The 20,161-nt window shown below is 32.1% G+C and overlaps 1 protein-coding gene across 3 annotated transcripts in view; it reads right to left on the reverse strand.

Annotated features, from left to right (window-relative positions):
• The window catches only part of LOC146530785 (fasciculation and elongation protein zeta-2-like), a 37,937-nt gene that overhangs the window by 3,408 nt on the left and 14,368 nt on the right, over positions 1-20,161 (reverse strand). Inside the window, exons 2-6 of one of the 3 annotated variants that reach the window (XM_085199565.1) lie at positions 5,045-5,153; positions 3,596-3,634; positions 3,317-3,448; positions 2,371-2,491; positions 69-325 (exon numbers count right to left, since the gene is read on the reverse strand). In XM_085199565.1, coding sequence (XP_085055691.1) covers positions 69-325; positions 2,371-2,491; positions 3,317-3,448; positions 3,596-3,634; positions 5,045-5,153 — 658 coding nt within the window. Of the gene's footprint in view, positions 1-68; positions 326-2,370; positions 2,492-3,316; positions 3,449-3,595; positions 3,650-5,044; positions 5,154-20,161 lie in introns of all 3 variants that reach the window. The other 2 variants (XM_085199564.1, XM_085199566.1) reach the window with 2 other exon arrangements.

Genomic DNA, 20,161 nt, shown 5'->3' on the forward strand with positions numbered 1-20,161 from the left:
ACTATGTTTCAATTTCTAGTAACCTCAAAGATTTAAATATAATAACAGATTGTATAATTAAAACATACTTTTGATTCAGAGTGGTTCGTATTTAAATTCGGAGATCTAGGAGCAACAGGCCGCTTCTTCTTCTCAACATGATATTGTCTGCGCTTGTTCTGCACCGCCAGTAACAAAGATATGAAGGTGTTCTTCAGTTCCTTCTCATATTTTAGTTCGTCTCTCAACGCCAGTTCGGCTATGAGGGTTTCAGAGAACTCCCTGATAAGTACTTCCAGTTCCATGAATATCTCGTTCAGTTGGGCGAGTGATAGCTGCCGCAATTCTGTTAATTGATAAAATATATTATGAAAAATTTAATAATACAGTTAGTCATTTGTAGGGCTTTATATAGCTTCACGCCGTATTCTGCACACAGTAGGGTAGACAGAGGGAACCCAGTGTTAAGTCATTTAGTTCCCCATATTCTGCCTCGACACCAGAGCGAAGAAATGAAAATCCTCGAGTGGAGATCGAACCTACAACTAGTCGTTTTTACAGTCACACACTTGTGTCCCCGGGCCATGGCTGGACCTCTTATAAGGTGAGCTTGATCTTTGTATAGAAATAGTTATATGGAAAGATATGCAACACAAAAAACCCACGGAGGAAGGCGAACGCCCTGCCCGATATATTTGTAAACAACTGAGTCATTTCATTAATTATCCTCTATTTTATATACACCTTTCTATTTCTTAAGCTTCATGAATTCTACATAACATAGTTTGAGGAACGTAGTGTCAAAACACTCCTTTATTCATTATGACCGATTTCGAGACATCGTGTATCAAATGGCGCGAATCCATACCGCAGTTTGTCTTCATTCCCTCGAGTGGGAATCGAATCCATAACCAATGCACCACGTTATACTAATATACATCGTGTTAAAATAAAAACATAATATATTCCTATTGAATTACAAGTATCGAATGGTTTCTAAGAAATCAAAGTTTTGCTTATCGTTTTAAAATTAAAATAGCTGAACAGATAGCATTTAGCAACTTGATATCATGCAAATTGATGATGGAATATTTATATTATCGTACATTACTACGTTTCAATATTAGACATAACTACAGTCGACGAATTATGCGTACACGTAACAGGTCAAAGTAAATTTTAAATGTTTATACAATTGAATAGAAAGTTCTTACGATATCTAGGTAAAACAGTGACAGTAAAGGGGATATGGAAAATACAAGAAAATAACACAAAAAAAATATTTCAAATACGGTTGTTACACTGTCACTCAACTCACTCAATCGAAAACCACAAAAAGCTATGACCCCCAAAATATCAAAAATGTTGACGCTTTTTTATGTTTTTCGTAAATTTTACATTTTATTGCAATAAATTATATCTTTATATCTTTATAATAATTGAGACCAATCGTGGTTCGATTCCAACTAGAGGAAATGTAATCAGCGGAATTGGGGTACGGAAGTCTTAATGCTTCCAGAATACGACAGAGAGTGGGGAACGCAATATTTTAATGAGAAACGGTGAACTAGGTTCCCTCGTTCTTTCTGCCTAGCCTGAACAGCGTACAGCCAAAAAAAGTTTATAATTTAACTAACATCCTCATATTCCAAATCTATATATAATTAACAACTCACTAAAGTCCAAACCTGTTGATTGTCTTTCAAACAATCGAATATCTCGCACTTAAACTAAAAATGTTTATTTATTCTCCATACTGTATATTTATGTTTACATTTGAGAGACGAGATGTCATGTCTTTGTAGAGTCGTAAAACATTTTGTATTGGCGACGACTTATGAAGCCATTTTGTTGTTTATGAATAGATACTAAGTTCCGCTTGACCTACTATTCAATAGAAAACCTCGATGTGTCTATAAAAATATATGAAATATTAATATTAACTTTAGAGTGTTTCGCTTCAAACGGTTCTTTGAAGTGGTCAATATAATAATATTGACGTTTTTAGGGTACAGTTCGATTTTTTTGGTATTTATTGTAAAAATATTTTATAATAATTGTTCCCCAGACAACTAAACATATATGAATTTCACCAAAGAATACATCTTGCGCTTGCCTATATCTATAACATCCGTTATTTCGTAATATGCGAGTAATGCCTGGAAAAAAACCTATGCGTAGACTATATAATTATGTATTTCATTCATGCCTGCATTAACTTATTCTATTCTTAGTACTGTAAAAAAATTGATCGCACAGCAATTAGTTCCGCCACTTAGCACAGAATGTAACTAATTAATTCCCCCGAGTAGGCATCGAACCCACGTCCTACTGTCACATACAATCATATAAAAATCAACATCAATAAAAAACATCAAATAATATACTTACTATCTTCATACAGTGGTGAATTGAGAACTTCCTTGCCTTTCTCCAAAGCCTCATTATACTCGAGCAGGTCCCCTTCCGAGGACGGCGTCTCTTGCATCATGTCATCTATTTCTTGTATCACCTGTAATATGATGTGGGTTTAATGGAAATAATGTAATTGAAATTATAAATTATGTGAAAGTATCGAACTAATGAGCCGCAAATTGATAGTTTTAGCTTCTTCCTGTATTCCGCATATAGCAGGGTAGGCAGAGGAAACCTTACATCCCTACTTTCTGTAGAATTTTCTAGACATTGCGTGTTGAGTGGCAGATCTTAACGCTGCGCTATATCTGGTTACCAGGGCAAGAAAGCAAAAATACAAAAATAACTTATTCTCTCGAGTAAGAATCGAACCTTTCACGTTTACTATCGCAAAGCCACTGAGCTATGACGACCTTATTACAAATTACCTTTTAGGTATTACCTTACATTAATTCATGTTATATATTATTAATTTTACATAATATTTATATGATACATTTATAGGATAAACATAATTATGTTGATCGTATATCCTTGTAACATTAGTTAGTTAGGTTCAGGTCATAATGAAACCAAATAAAATTGAAGCATTAAGATTAGCACAGCATACCTGCGCTTAACTTACGGTACAAATACTTCGCTTTACATGTAATCCGAGGATTTTACTCAAAGCCTTTAAATAACTTTCATTTAAAAAAAAAATTGTGATTTTTTAAAGTATTATATTTAAACTAATTTTCATCTCTTTTCGTTTTTAACATTATTATCAATCCAATCTCAAAAATTAATTTACTTTTAATAATTTTGTATTGGAACAAAAGAAAAAAAACGTACCTCCGATGGGCCCTTTCTTTGAATAGAAAAATGATATAAAAAAAAAACATCTAAACTTGAAATAACATATCCACAGAATAATCATTACCTCATCAGCTGTCTTAACTGGACATTCATGGTCCTGATGCAACCCTCCCAAGATCAGAGCATGCATGTCCAAATCAGACGCGACGGCCTCGTCTTCAGAGCTATGTATCTCATCGTCTGGAGTCATGGCACCCTGAGGAAACAAATTTTCTTAAGAAATTTATTTCTTGCTTTTACAAAATTATTTTCTAAGAGGATATAATGAAAAAACAAGTGGGCTAAAGAGGACAAAACAAACAAGCGGTTGAGTGCGAGCTGGGCCTAAAGGGTTCCTACTTACGAGTGCCTGTCGCGCCGCCCTCTCCACGCCCCGGGGCCGCTGCATCACGACAAACTTTAGCGACATTCATTTAATAAGCATTTTAATGATTCATACAAATTACTAACTACTAAAGTAAAGCAATGACTTAAATATTAAAAAAAAAATTAAATCAGCTTCACGCTGTATCCCGCACACAGCAGGGTAGGCAGAGGGAACCTAGTGTTAAGACACTCCGTTCCCCACTTTCTGCCAAATTCTCAACGCCGCGCTTTGCCTAGACGCCAGAGCGAAGAAATGGAAATATAAACGTAAATAAATATTTCATCTCCTCGAGTGAGGATCGAACCCACAACCAGTCGATTTTACAGTCACACTGTGCCCCTGCGCTACGACGGGGCACATATTCCTATGACAATTTTGTACTTTAAAAATGAAACAAGGTCACTTTAACCAGGAGTTGCAATTAAAAGCTTGCCCAAAGACCTGAATTACTTTTATGCAAAATAGTACATTTTGCATACAACCGAATGAATAGGTTCATTAAAACGCTTTTCGGAGGTCTGTGAACTTTGACTACCTTTATGCAACAATGGACGAAAAATTTTTTTTCTCATGAATGAGTCCAGCTACGAACTGTTGTTTTTTCTCTAGTAGGTATAACATAAAAGAAACAAAAGAGAATTGAGATGGAATTCTGTTTACCAATACGGCTTTTTATATGCGCATATACAAGTAGTTGATACTTGAGAAAAAAATATAACGTCGTTATTTTTACATTTTACTCTTAATAAATTAATTTATTAGTGTATAAAAGTTCAAAGTTCACTGACATAATTCTAGTTTTAATTGAAATACATTGCAACTTTATATGGGGAGTTGCTTGTCTTAGAAAACTCAAACAATTGAATCGGTTATATTTATTTTAAATTTATAATTATTTTAGAGAAGGTTTTTAAATAATACGAAACAAAAACGGGCTCCCGTTGACCTATTTATGTATTCGAGTCGATGCTCCAATGTGATATGAATTGCAAATATAACAACGAAGCGTGTGGCCTTAGATTTTAATATACGAACAGAATTGGGGCAGCCGTGAATCACACACACATTCTTATATTTATTATATTTGACATATATAAAGAAACTAGCAGACCAAACGCGGCTTCGCCCGCTTATTATGTTATAGCCAAATTTTGATTTTTGTTTTCATAACTAAGAAGCCTATGTGTTATTTTGATATACAAGTTATATTACTGAAAAGTTTCATCCAAATCTGTTCTGTAGTTTTTGCGTGAAAGTGAAACAAACATCCATCTTCATAAACTTTTATATTAATAATATTAGTAAGATAGGATAAGATTATTAATATGATTTTTTTAACATTTATAACATATTTAAATATCAAAAAGCTTATATTTCATTAATTTTTATGTTCTTTTTATATAAATATTTAATTTAATTTTTTACCTTTTTGTCGCTCAGGTTTAAGGTGGGAATGTGCATCTTTCTCGAGAAGGACTTGGTCCAGTCTATCGGCAGAATGTTCCCGAAGTTGCCAGTAATTGTCCACCACATTCTAAAACAACATAGAAAAATATAATTCGTTTTATAAATTAATTATTATTCATCGACAGTTGTTGATATTTATTATTATTTTGTATATTTTTTACTACAAAAATTATTTTTGTAGTAAAAAATATACAAATAATATTTAGTTTATTTATATAATCATTAATTAGCCATAATTTGAAGTTGATAAAATTCATATAATATTAGTAGTTTTTCTTTAAGAGCTATAGTAATCTTCAAGCACTCTCAAGCAAAGAGGCTTATTTTAAATTTTTAGCTTGTTTTAGCTATATCACGTAATATATAATTTGTATTACATATTATATATACAATTAGGCCTTGGGCCCGAGACCGCGCGCAGCATTGAAACCACAAATATGATTTAATATAATTCTCGCAGTATTTCCCGTGAGGCTATGAACAGCAATTGCGTCAATCTTCCCAATTATTTGCGTACAAGGTCGGTGAAGGATGACTATAGCTCTTATCTATAAATAAAACTATTTATATATTACAGTGGCACACGGGTGTGACTGTAACGCGACTGGTAGTGGGTTCGATCTCCACTCGAGGAAATTAAACATTTATCTAAATTTATATTTCAATTTCTTCGCTCTGGTGTCAAGCCCGGCGTTAAATTCCGCCACTGAAACTAAACACGGAATGTATAAAAAAAATCCTCCGAAAGTTGGGAACGGAGTGTTTTAACACTAGGTTCCGTCTGCCTACCCTGTTCTGTGCGGGATACATTGATCTATATATTACATTATATACTTCTATTTTATGTTCTTTAATTATACGAAACTGCATCTTCATCGTATTTGTTGCTACTTTACGTTTATTACTGTCGTCATAAAACAGTTAACTAGCAAATGCTAGTATAAAGGAAAACAATTTTAAGTTAAGAGGTCTTAGAAAGTCTAACTTCTCTAATAGCCATAGATAAATATAGAATTGAATAGAATAGATAGATAAATACGGATATTGTGTAAATTATAGCTTATAGCAATGTTTAAGCACCAAAATATTTGAAACATAGTCGAAAGAAATCGTATTACTCGTATATTAAATGACGAACTTCACAAACTGAAAATTGTCAGGATATATTGGTCTCACAGCCAACGGATGCATAAGTAACGACAAGTTTATTTGCGGACAGCACGAATGCCAGAGGTATGGAATGGAATATTATGCGCAAATCTCGAAGCCCGTGGAGCCCGACAAAACAACGAGCCCTCGTGAGTCAGCCGGAGACGCAAATTGGAGTCAATTTGAGATACCGGCGCGTCACGGCTCAATTGAAGAATGTGTCACTTCATATTACATGCAAGCGAGAGAAGTTAGTTCAAAAAAACGCGTTCCGCTTCACGCTGTATCCCGCACGCATCAGGGTAGGCAGAGGTAACCTAGTAAGTGTTAAGGCACTCCGTTCCCCACTCTCCGCCGAATTATAGAGGCATTGCGTGTTGATGCCGTTCAACACGTACACCAGAAAATACACCAGATCAATTCGTACACCAGTTCGAGGTGTACACCAGAGCGAGGAAATGGAAATATAAATTTAAATAAATATTTCATTACCTCGAGTGGGGATCGAACCCACATCCAGTAGCATTTACAGTCACACTTTGTGCCCCTGTACCACGACTGGTCTCGTCCAGTAGTTAGTTTATAATAATAACGATGACAGGAGTAGAACGCAATTGTATCGATCATTTGTACGGAGAATTGAATTGGTTGATGGATATTATATTGGATGTGCAGTCTGGAATAAATATGAAGATGTACTTCAGATATTTATTTTATTATAAATATTATAATATACATAGAATTTATTCCACAAGCAGAAGAGCTCTTGTTGAACCACTGCTATTTTTTTTAATAAAGTATAACGCCCTTTAAATCACCCGTAATATAATCAGTAGAAAATAAAAAAAAAAACAGAGACAGACTATTAAATTATTACGAATAAATACTATCGTATTTTTAAAGTAGAATCGATGATATATATATATTAATTGTAACCTGATTGAAGTGAGTTTTGGATACTACGCAATTATGCGTTGATAAATTGCGATGACCTTTTAAAGTACTCGTAGCAACCAAGAAAGTTTAAAGCTTATCTTAAGTACTTACTGGTTATCGAATTGCATTCGTACATGAGACCAGAGTGCCTCATTTAGTCACGCTTATATATTTTAAATAATCTGTTAATTTTATTAACCTACTGTTAAAAAGACTAATATAATTATTGGAGAATATGATTCCTTCCATTCTCATAGTTTGTACATTTTAGTGGTAAGGTAGCAAGAATTTGGTGACAAATAATTGATATATGTTCACTTCTACATATTTTATAGTATTCTTAGTTAACAAGAATTGACATGAACTAGTGAACTAAAAAGGTTTCTATGGAAAGTTTATGTATTTTTCCTTCGTTATAACAACACAAGAAACAGAAGAAGCTCCTAATGAGCGAAGGCGTCGTATCTTGACATGGTTGCCGTCTGCAAGTGTACCTGACTTAGATTCTTACTAGATAAAGTGGCTGGAGGCAGTTCATTAGGTTTTCACATTTGTTGTTGTTGCGTAACGTACATACATACTGCAGTAACAATGTTTTGTATATAAAGATATATCGGAGATAAAAATAAATAAATAGAGAAAGATATTGGAGACGAACTCAAAAATCTTTAAATTAACTTAAACTTAACACTTTAAAACGTAATTAAGTTAACTTTTCGTAATATTGAGTATATTAATCAATAGATAGCTAGTATACAATTATTATACTAACCAAAGACACCAAATCGATCTAACAAGTCCATTTTTTACTGTCATCGGAGAATTCATTGCTGTCAATTTTAATTATTTTAATATTTTTAAGCGAGTTTTTTTTTCAAATTTTGTGTTAGTTAAACATTAACAAATAAAAAAGTAAACAAAACCACATAATATTTATTACGATATGCATGTTTATGTATTCTCAATTACATTTTAACGTATCTGCTATAGTCATTATATAAGGTGACGTTATACGCCATGTGGTATTTTAGTATAATACAGATAATAATAATTATTTTTGCTGTCATTGTTATACAGCTACGGTCAACAGGCATGTTTAAGCTGTAATATAAAATTATTTTTTTTAATAGCCTGGATTTTGCTATATAATTAATTTTTTTTAATAGCCTGGATTTTGCGATGACAGAAAACATGTATTATATGAAGCACAATTTTTTATTTATTTATTTATTTTAAACTTTAACTGCAACAATTATATTATTTTTGTAGAATATATATTAGAACTGACTGGTTCAACTATCTAAATCATTAAGTAACTATAACATAGTGACATTTAGAAAGTCAGAAGTCAAATTTCAATTTCAACCACATAATCTGTTTTTTTCATAAACGAATAATGATAGCTCCGAAGAAAGTGGAAGAACATGTTTTCGAGCGACGCAATGCGAATTTTGCGTGCGTAGAATTTTGTATCAAAATTTACTTTTTTTTTTTTCTGCCTCACTGCCCTCCCGGATATAGCAGGGTATGAAGATGATGAAGAAACCTAGTGTTCAGACATCCCCATTTGCCATCTAATTTTCCAGGAATTGCGTGTTGAGTGGCAATTCTGGTTACCAGAGAGATTTATTTAGCGAATTTATTCCACGAGTAGGAATCGAAACTACAATCGACACAGTACAGTCACACGCTTGTACCACGGCGCCCCGACGGCTGTTGATCTTGAAAATTAAATTATTTTACTATAATGACATTGTTAAAGTTACCTTAGTGTTTAAAATTGTAATAGGTGTAGTACATCGACCGTAGCTAATGTTTGTATTGCCTATATATTTAGTAATGATATCAGCGACTGCCTTCAATTAGTTAAGTTTACGACCTCAAAGCATGCCAGTTACTTAGGATAACTTCGTGGTATCACGAAGGGGAAAACGAGAAGCGGGTGGATCGATAGCAGCTTACAGCAGTTTGACACACGAGACTTATTAATAACTAATGGGCCAACAAACGCACAGACAAACTGACAAACAGACAAACATTTTAAAAATCCTTGTTTTGGGTTCTATCAGGTTAATAAAGGTTCCCAATAACATTTTTTTCTAAATATCTTCCAAGTACAGACACCGGCCCTCTTACGATTTTATTATAAGTATAGATTATAAATATAATTATTAATAACAAAATAAATTTTGTCATTCTAAAATCGAAGATGACGCCGTCACTTTTGTTTTCAATAGTATTTATTTATAATGATTTTAGCCAAAAAATATATTTCTTATAGAACAGTTGCTAACATATCGACATCACATTACATATATTGTTTTCAACTTTACGTTGTAGTAAGATAGTCAGATAGAACTTGGGAACCTAGTGTTAAGACACTCCATTCTCATTAAGGCTTTGTTGTTGGAGATTTTTCGCCGAATTCTGAAGGCTTTGCGTGTTAAATGGCAGAACAACGCCGAGCCTGGTAACCAAAAGCGAAGAAATGAAAATATTAACTCAGAGGAACCCAGTGTATATATTCACATTAAGCATTCTATAATAATATTTAATAAAATAATAAAACGAGATTAAAATTTTATATATACTTTGTAACCTTTTCATACAAGTGCGTGGGTAATGAAAGTTGTATATTCTTCTAATATATGTTACCACCAAATTCGGACCGAGTGTCCCCGAACACGCAACGGAACGTAAGCCGATATGGCAACGGAATGGTAATTTTTACCGTTACTTTTGCATTTGCTTTTAACAGCTCGTTAGTCGTTACTTGACGGGTAAGCTCATTGTTGTTTGTGAGAAAGTTAGATTCGTACAAACAATGGAGGGAAAATGTTCAAAAATTAAATTTCTCAGGCTACTGATTAACAAGATATTTTTTTGTCCTAGAAAATACTACATCGATTCAAGTAGGTATTTGATGATACACTAAAATTGCATTTGAATTAAAAATCACGTTAAATTCGAATTTAATTCTAAAAAACATACGAGTAGTACAAGATAAAGTAATTTAAATAGCAATATTTTCTATTCGTGCTTGTTTTCCTATCATTAGCATGGACGTAGAAGGTCGGATGCCACCCCAGAAATTTTAATAACACATTTATTTCTTTCCGGGATAATTATCTCAGAAACAAGAAAATCAACAATCATTAACAAAATATCTATGTACCTGCGCAAATCTAAAGCCTAGGCCTCCCCCAGAAAATATATCTAGATACGCCTATAAGCATTAGTTTGTTCAATTATAGATATTTCAAAAGTAGCGCTTTACCCATTCGTCATAGACACTATTAATTTATTCCACTCAATAGAAAAAAAACTTAACAAAATTATAACGCATTGCTTAATTTGTTTATTGTTTTGATTCGCGTCGTACTCGTATTGCAACATACGAACTTTTAACTTTCAACAGAATGTTGGGAAACACGTCTCGAAACTAATGAAATATTAAATGATTGATTTACTCCAGATATTATTTAACCATTTATCCTTAATTGGAATTGACGTTTGTATGTATATCAAGTCAAGAAATAAACATAAATAACTTAGCTTCGTTCTTAATATTTCGAGGCATTGCGTGTTGAGTGGAGGAACTTAACGACAGACTTTGCCATAGTGTCAGAGCGAACAAATGAAAATATTAATATTTAATTCCCTCGAGCGGGGATCGAACCCGCAATCGTCACGGTACAGTCGCACCCTTGTACCACTGCACCACGACAGCCTCAAGTCAACGCTTAGTAATTATTTCTCAATAAATATAGAAAGAAATTGCTGCTATTTAAGCCATAATTTATATAATGAATTTGTCATATTTAAGTAACACACTACTTCGTAAGTGCGTAGGTTACAGCTGTGATTTTATCTATAGCAAAAAAACATCGCCATATGGTAAACATTATGTCCGTCCGTCACAATTAGGTTAAAATTTTTATATTTGTTTCTAAAATGGCTTGTTTTAAATCTTGTATTCCCAATATTTTAACTATATAATGTTGTTTTTCCTTACATTTTTTTAATAGAGATGTCACTGGCAACGCAGCATTCGAATAATTGTGCAAGTAAATGAAATACCATGCATATATGGTCGTTCGCTCGTTTTTTCCTGAACATCTGCATATTGAACTATTTGAAATTTCTTTTCGAGTACAAATAAACGAAATGCATAAAAAAAATGTAATCTGCATTAGGGTATCAAATGTTATTACTTTTTAAATTATAATATCTAAATTAATTAAAAATCATTTTCAATAACACAAAAAAGAAATACACACTCTTCTGAAACATCAAAAACTCCTTCACTTTAATTTCTCGGAACTCAAAACAAGTCTGGATTTTGGGTGCAACATTCCTTACAGCCATAAAAAGAACGTCGGCTAACACAAGGTAATGCACCTTGGCTTCGTAATCATTGTATGGGAAATTATATAGGGATTTATAAATTATGATTTTGAAATCGAATAAAGAAAAAGTCGATTAAATATATTTTTTATTATAAATATTATTGTTAAAACTTGACTTTAATAAGTAGAAAATAATAATTAAAAATGAATGATATTTTTAGTCTGTTAACAACAAGTAAACTTGTATGTGAGACAGCACACTTTAAAGAAAAAAAAAATGTCAATGAAATATAATAATAATTAATAATCTTTTTTACTATAAGTTTAAAAATATAATTATATAAACATAATTTTAAATTATAAATATAATATTTCAATGTACCTATTTAAATAAGTAAACATACAAAATGTTGTTGCTTCAATTTGTCGCAATAAAATTTTATAACCAAATTAAGCATAATCTATCGAATCTTTCGCAATAACATTAATTAAAAGTTAATTAAGAAATAAAAATTGGAGTGTCGATAAGTATAGCAGAGAGAGAAATGGGGTTAAGTTCGTGGTATTTGTGCTATCAATGCGCTACGGTTCAGTGGGTCGAGACGCCAGCTATATCATTCTGCCTGTATGTAAAAGATCAAATATTGAAATGTTACTTTGACATTTTACTTTGAAGGTCAATTATCGGGAAGAAAATGGTATTATAATATGGAAAAGGAAAGTTATATATAAAATATTATGTTATATTAATAAGATATTTGTTATAATAGTTCGTACGTTTGTTCGTTTTAGAACTAAAAGTTGATGCTTTTGAAATTTATTTAAATTTAATGATAACGAAACACTGGCTTGTAAACAAATGTTCACAGAGTATAAATGTTTATGGTTTATGTTTTTTGCTGTCAACTTTAAAAAAAATATTGTCAAAATTATATGTACGGAAAATTACATTGATATACAATCATTTTTTTCAGGTTCACGCTATATTGCCCACATAACAAAGCAGGCAGAGGGAATCTAGGGTTAAAACTATCTATTCCCCATTTCTGCCTAATATTCAAATTCATTCATTGTGGCATTTCCAGGCGTGTTGAGTGGTGGAACTCAACGCCACATGTACCAGACATCTCAAATCAAACATATTAAAAATAAAATAAATATAGTAACAAAGTAAAGAAAGACAATAGAATAAACTACCAATAACAACTCATCGTTGTCCTTGCACTAAGAATTACTAACTATAACTATACCTAGAGGAAGATAAAACCTGGTGACTCAAAGATTCATGGACGTTATTGATCCACGGTCGTTCCAGACGCGACCGCAAACCGTTTAGGTTTTCTACTGTTTTATGTATAATACATATTATATTATGTATGTATGTTCGTACTGTATATTGTTATTTTGTATTTCCCTAAGACATAATTTTTACAGTGATGGATAATATTTAGTAGGCTTAGTTTTACTATTACTCACTTTTACTATTACTGTTTATAAATTAATATAATTAGTTCTCGCTGTATCCTGCATTCAACAGGGAACCTAGTGTTAAGGCACTCCGTTCACCACTTTCTGTCGAATCTTTCGTGGTATTGAATATTTTGTAGCGTGGCCTTGTTGCCATTGTAGCCTTGTTTACAAATTGTAATTGATCGCTGTCTGTACATGGAAGATGTATGAGAAATTCTAGTATTACGGGTATATTTTAATTTCAACATATTAGAACAGAAAACAATGATTTTTAACATTTTTGTCTGTTATATTACGCTAATTTCAGTAGAAATAATTGTGAAATTCTAGCGGGCGACGCCGCGACCGCGTCGCTAGTATAGAATATATTCTACAAACTATACGAGCTTTCATAGAATAAGCTTAGTGTGTACGCGTATCGGAAAATAATACGTTTATTTTCTCAGTATTATGAATTGATGAATAGTTAATAAAAAAATAATGAAAGATCTAAACAATAAATAATTTTTATTCGTATAAAGAAAATTTATAATGAAGTATTCAGTATAGAAATAGCTCCAACCCATGTGTACATACTACAGCTTAATCAGCTTAATTTAACTTTATTATTAAACTTTTCAAGCACAAATGTATAGAAGCATCGCCATGCAAAAAGAACTTGGAAATGGTATTGTGAGATAAAATACGAAAGATTTTTCTGGAGATTAAACTTAAAAGTTAATTTGAAGAGTGTAGTACAACCAGGATTATTTGGTCAGGATTATATGCTTAATTCTGCTTTTTTGGACAGACAAAAAGAATGAAATGTCAAAAGTACATCAAAAGTGGGGGTCACAGTAGTTTGTCACTAGGTGTTCTCAACTACCCTCTAGTGATGCCATACATTCGTTAATAATAAAAACAAAGTAAAGTAAAATAATAATTAAATATAGGTTTATTACAAAAAGACAAAAAAGCAATAGATATAGATTGTGCAAGTTTTTTCCATATATACCTTTGACAGTTTTCATAAATAATCAGTATAAATTTCCAACCACCCCATCCCCATATGCGATATCGATCGTATTCGTAGTTGGTAGCCGTAGTGATCACAGCCCCTCGACCCACTAACTCCGTGCGATCAATACTGGGTTTTGCCTTTAATTAACTGCCTGCAATTCAGGAGCTGCCTGGCGAAGCCTGTTTTATAGAAGCTAAAATAAAGCTTAAATAAAATATTGTATTTTTAAATGTATTTTTATGTAATGCAAGTTTGTTGCGTTACGTATTTAATATTGTTGTTTTTTTAGACTTTAAAAGTTGTAAATGATGGACTTAAAATCTTTATACATTTCCTAAATAAGTTTATCTTTCCTAAGCGTGGAATAACATTTTTTAAATGTTAAAACTAATAGTAAAACTGTATATTTCTTAGTTCCGGACATTTTCCGATATTTTCGATTTGTATTCTTTATAAAATCAATATATTATATTTAATACAGACACTTAATGTGACAAGATGAGATTACAACGTCATTGTAAGCAACATTTCACACATAACGGACTCCGCGGTCCAGTTATCGATAAATCGATGTAATTACACGCACAAGATCAAATAGATTATCTAAATTAGAAATAGCTGCTATTAAATATAATGTTCAATAGTCAGTAGAGGCTAATGACGTTATACTACTAATTCCGTGTCATCTCATAAAAAACCGCGTGTGACATAACGGCGTTCCATTAAGGCGGGAGAGATTCAAATTTAGAATTTTATTCGAGTCTTAGCGTTGTTTTTTTTTTAATTTTGCCGAGCGATGTCACTAACCGAACTGTGAATGGGGCCACCGCGTGTAGATGTTGCTTATAAAAAGTTATATTCGAAAAAAAAATTGTAATAACTTTTTTTTTTTTTTTTTTTTTTAATGTTAAGGCATTCCGTTCCTTGTTTTCCGTCGAATTTTGAAGGCATTGTTAGCTTCGACACCAGAGCGACGAAATGAAAATATTAAACATATCATTTCCTCAAATGGGAGTCAAACCCACAACCTGTCGCATTCACAGTGACAAGCTTGTGCCCCTGCGCTATGTTGGCCTCAATTTTCTATTTTTAATTTAATAAAAAAAAAATTTTTAAGCTAAACGAGTTTAAAAATGCACTCATACGACTCTAAATAGCCTAGTATCTATTCTTGAGTTTAAAAAATATAACACCCAAGTAATAATTCACGGTTCATTGGCTCGGCGTTAGAAATATAGTGGCTCGAAAATAGATTTGTATACGTTTTTTGTAAAAAGCAGGTGCGAGATACCCATCATATCCACAGCAGGTAGTGGACGGGGACTGCCCATTTCCTCTCTAAACAGATAAAAAATTACCTAAAATTATATAACGAAACTTATTTTAACTTAACATGACTTGTAAGATTTTACGAGACGCGAGTCTTTTCATTTGTCTTGTTTATAATAATTAATTTATAGCTGGGAAGTGGTTAGTTGGGTGTTTCAATGGACGGCTCACGCCTTGATTAATGTGTTTGGATTCTTTTGGATCTTTTCTTATTCCTTTTTGAATGAAACTGTATATCGTTTAGATACCATCTAATTAGATGTTGGAAGAGAAATCGAGAGGCGACGTAATTGACTCTTCTTAGAAGGTCTTCTTTATTTTATTCTTTTTTTTTCAAAATGCATATCGCTTTAGAGTCGAATAGCTTTTTTATATGTAAATTTTGTGTGTTGTAAGTTAAATTAACTTAAAACCATTGTGCTATAAAAAAAGAAACTAGATTATTTATCATTGTGGTATTCTTGTTATACTTACCTAAAAAGAAAAAGAAAGATAAGTTATATATAACATTTATTAACATTTCTATTTAATTTAAAATTATAATTCTTAAAACCATATATAATTTCGGTAATATTTAAATATACTGCCAAAAAATTAACGTTATAATAGATACATACAAAAACAAGATGTCGTTGAAAGTAAAAGCGTTAAGAAGTTGGAACCTGTCAATCTAAACAAGACGTCTCCAATACGATTAGCATACGGCCTTAGCCGCACCCAAACAAACACCAAACAATATGTATGTTCTCAGACTTAAATGACTGACTCTTGAGCAACTACATTGTATAAAACTTTGCTTACTAAGTTAAATATAACAACTTCACGCTGTATCCCGCACTTGGCAGGGAGGCAGAAAGATCTTAGGAACGTAGTGTTAAGACATTTCGTTTTTATTAAGACACTTCACTTCAGTTCCTCAATTTTGGCGGAATTTTTCGAGGCATGGCGTGTTGAGTAAACGTAACTCAACGCCGGATATTGCCTTTTTACCAGAGCGAGGAAAATGAAAATATTACATATTTTACTTCCTTGAATGCGGGAATCGAAAAATAAGAATTTTAAATTAATATTAGTGTTTTAGTAGCAAACGCTGTTAGAGGAATTCATAACTAATCTAGGGTTTTGTAATTAACAAGATATTTCAGCAAATAATTTCATTTAAAAAAAAAAGTTTTCAAGTAATATATAAATATACATTGTCCTCATTACTTGTCCACGAAGGACCTAATTCTCTTTGTAAATTGTCTTTGCACAACCAATTGTCTAGACTCTACACGTAAAATGTTCATATTTAGACAACTGACGCAAGAAAACAGCATCCTTTGACCAAGATACTTTAATTTTACTATTATTTAAATTTTAGTATCGATATGACATATTTGTATTAATAAATAATTGATAGTCATATATTATTTTTTGTAATGTATTCTTAATTGCACACCTACATAAGGTCAGGCCACCCACTCGTGGCAATGGCGATTGTTTGTGTTTTAATTATTTATCTAACAAATGTCATTAATTGTTTGAACTAATAGATCATCAGTACATTTATGATATGTTGAAGTCCTTCGTTTAGTTTATTTTTGTTAGGTTTATGGTCTTTCATTTTTGAATGGGGGGAGTGGGGACGGTCCGTGCTCCAATCCCAGAAGTTTTACTAAGGAAATATTTGCTCTGAAAAATAAAGATATGTATGTAACATACCTACAAAATACAAAAAGAAACATTTACACGAACTATATTTTCAAACCTAAAGGCCATGTAACCAAAAATATCTCTAAATACGTCTATGTATTTTTGTAGGATATTTTTCTATATTATCAGCTATATAATATTGAATGATAGTGAAGAAAAAAAAACAAAAAATTACGAGCAAAACGCGCTCAAAAACTCTCTTAATCATGAAATTTTGATCCAAAAGCATTCTTTTATTTCGAATATCTCTACAAACATAATATAGTAGTACGTATAAATGGGTGGTAAATACCGCGTAAATACAAGGTTAATTAGGGTAAAACGCAAATAGAAGATTAATGAACAATTAAGTACGGACAACCATACATAATACTAAGTATATGAAAATCAGTTGTTACATTATTGTCGTCGGCTTAGAGTGTAATATTGCTAAATTCGTTTTTTGTTTTTTTGTTTTTTTTTACATATAAAATGTATGTATGTAATTATTGGAAGGAGTTAAAAAAATACTTTTAATTTATTACATGTAGTAAAAAATTCAAATCAATTTCTGAAATGGTGAAAATCCTCTGATAATACACACATATATTCATAATTTTTTAAAAATGTTTTTTGTCATTACGTTTTTTTGTTTTTTCTCTGACAAATTATATATTACTTTAAAAATATGCAATAGACAGTTTATTCTTAGATTTATATTAATAAACATAGTTATTAGCCCTAAAGAAGCTATATTAACCGTATATGTGACCTCAGTGGCTACGCGGTTCAACTTGTTTACGCATAACTTTATACGAACATGCCTTAGATGTCTTATTTAAAGTAAAATTCGGTCGACTCTTTCTAGGTGAAGGTGAACTGGCTGTAATTCATGGTACAGTCCTAATTGAATGTGACAAGTAATATTTACTACAAACCGTCTTTTGTAGATTGAAAAATAAAATAAAATAAATCAGCTTCACGCTGTATCCCGCACAGCAGGTTAGGCAGAGTGAAACTTTCTCTTAAAACACTCCATTCCTCATTTTCAGCCGAATTCTGGAGGCCTTGCGTGTACAGTGGCGGAACTCATCGCTGAGCTTTGCCTCGACCAGAGCGAAGAAATGAAAATATTAAACATTTCACTTTGGAAATCTCGGCGCCTCCAGACTTCCGCAGAATGTGGGGAACGGAGTGTCTTAACATCAGGATCCCTCTGCCTACCCTGCTATGTGTAGTTGGCATATAGCGTGAAGTTAGACTATATGCCATTTTATACCAATTTAGATATTGTACTTCTTCAGTTTAGAATCGTATTCACTCAAACATTTATTTATATTTATAACAAAAAAGGAAACTAGAATATGAAAAAATTGGGCGTGTGGACGAGTATTTCTCCCCAATATAAATAAGCACATTTTAAGCGTTCTATTTATAGATGGTATGGTTGGAATTCTTCCTAAACAAATATACTATTAGCTTTCTCTAACAGAACTGTTGTTTTGTTGAACGACGACTACTAAATATGATTTGACTAGAATTTACTAGAAAATAGAAATTATTACGATTTATTAATGTATTTTATAAATTATACTGAAAATGGAATGGCGAGATTTTAAATAATATAAAATAATCCTTTTATAAACCTTCAAACTAACTTTTACAACGAGTTAGTGTTGCAAATTATACCCCATATTAATAGCATCCGATTCTACTATAATAATAATGATGCATTAAACAACTTAAAGCATTATATAGATATATATTTTAGCAGGAAAGACAGAGGGAACCTGGAAACCTAGTGATAAGTTCCCAATAAATCACTTCTGTTCCTCACTTTCCGCCGAATTCTGGAGGTTTTGCATGTAGAGTGGCAGAACTCAACGCCTTATTACCGGAACGAAGAAATTAAATATAAATACATAATGATTCATTTCCTGGAGTGGGAATCGAACCCATAACCTATCGTTTACAGTGCGCCATTGCGCAACAAATGGTCTATATTAACTACAAAAGAAAATTTATGTATAATCCTAGGTATATAGTAATAAAAGGAATCACGCGCTACTCACATCGTGACTCCACCACACAGGAAATAGATAAAGTGTCGTATTGTCTAAGAAACGTATTATATCAGCAATGTTTCCTTGCAGGTACCGAAGGTAACAGGTCGGTTTGTCCAAAGGTACCTGCGGCTATACATCACTGTCGTGAGTAGGTACTATGTAGGTACAATAGGTCACTAGCTTCTATGTAGGTGTCTAGGAGAAAGGAGCCACTGTGTGTATATTTGATTTATAAGACATACCTTGCCTAGGTTTAGTTCAGATGCTTTGAACTTTCTCATTCTTTGTGCTAGTTATAATAAACTAGTGGACCCGAACGCGGCTACGCCCGCTTGAACTATACGAATATTTATTAAATATATTTGTGAAATTATTTTCAGTTTTCAATAGAGAGATGCGTTAAGCAAGCTCATTTTGGGTGACGTTTTCTAACAACAAACTTTGCAAATCGTTGCTTAGCGACGGTTGTTATTAACATGGCTGAATAAATTGCATGTCAAATTATTAAATATTTTAATATATTGGTATATACCGACAATAAAAAATAAAAGTATCCTATGTTCATCCCGAGACCCTCAAGTATCTCTATATGAGTATTTTATCATAATTAAATTAGCGGTTTGGCCCTGATTGCGTAAAAGACAGACAGACAAACAGAGTTACTTTCGAATTTATAATATAGGTATGGATGGATAGTAATAATATACTTTATTATTTTAAAATTGTGATGTAATATTGTATTCATTTGTATTCATAGTGTAATTTGCAGTAATAAATGCAATCGAGATTATCCTTAACAAATATATTATTATCCTTTAAATATATTCATAATTTGAATGCACGCATTAATAAAGTTTTTTTTTAAATTATTTATTAGACTTCATTAACAATTTTAATTGAAATTGTATAATTTAGCTTCACCTGCGAGTAATTGACGTAATATGATAATATAACATTTTTATTTTTCCCACGAAAAAATATTCAAAAATATAATATCTGGGCCAGAAAACACGACTAAGAATAAGTTTCAATAAAAGTACATAATCGTGTTTATTTTACGAGTATTATTACGAGAGAGAGTTTTTGGGAACTAATTAATATT

The sequence above is a fragment of the Heliconius melpomene genome, chromosome 16 (genome assembly GCF_056956725.1).
Source record: "Heliconius melpomene rosina isolate 202511_hmr_F chromosome 16, ASM5695672v1, whole genome shotgun sequence".
NCBI lineage: Eukaryota > Metazoa > Arthropoda > Insecta > Lepidoptera > Nymphalidae > Heliconius > Heliconius melpomene.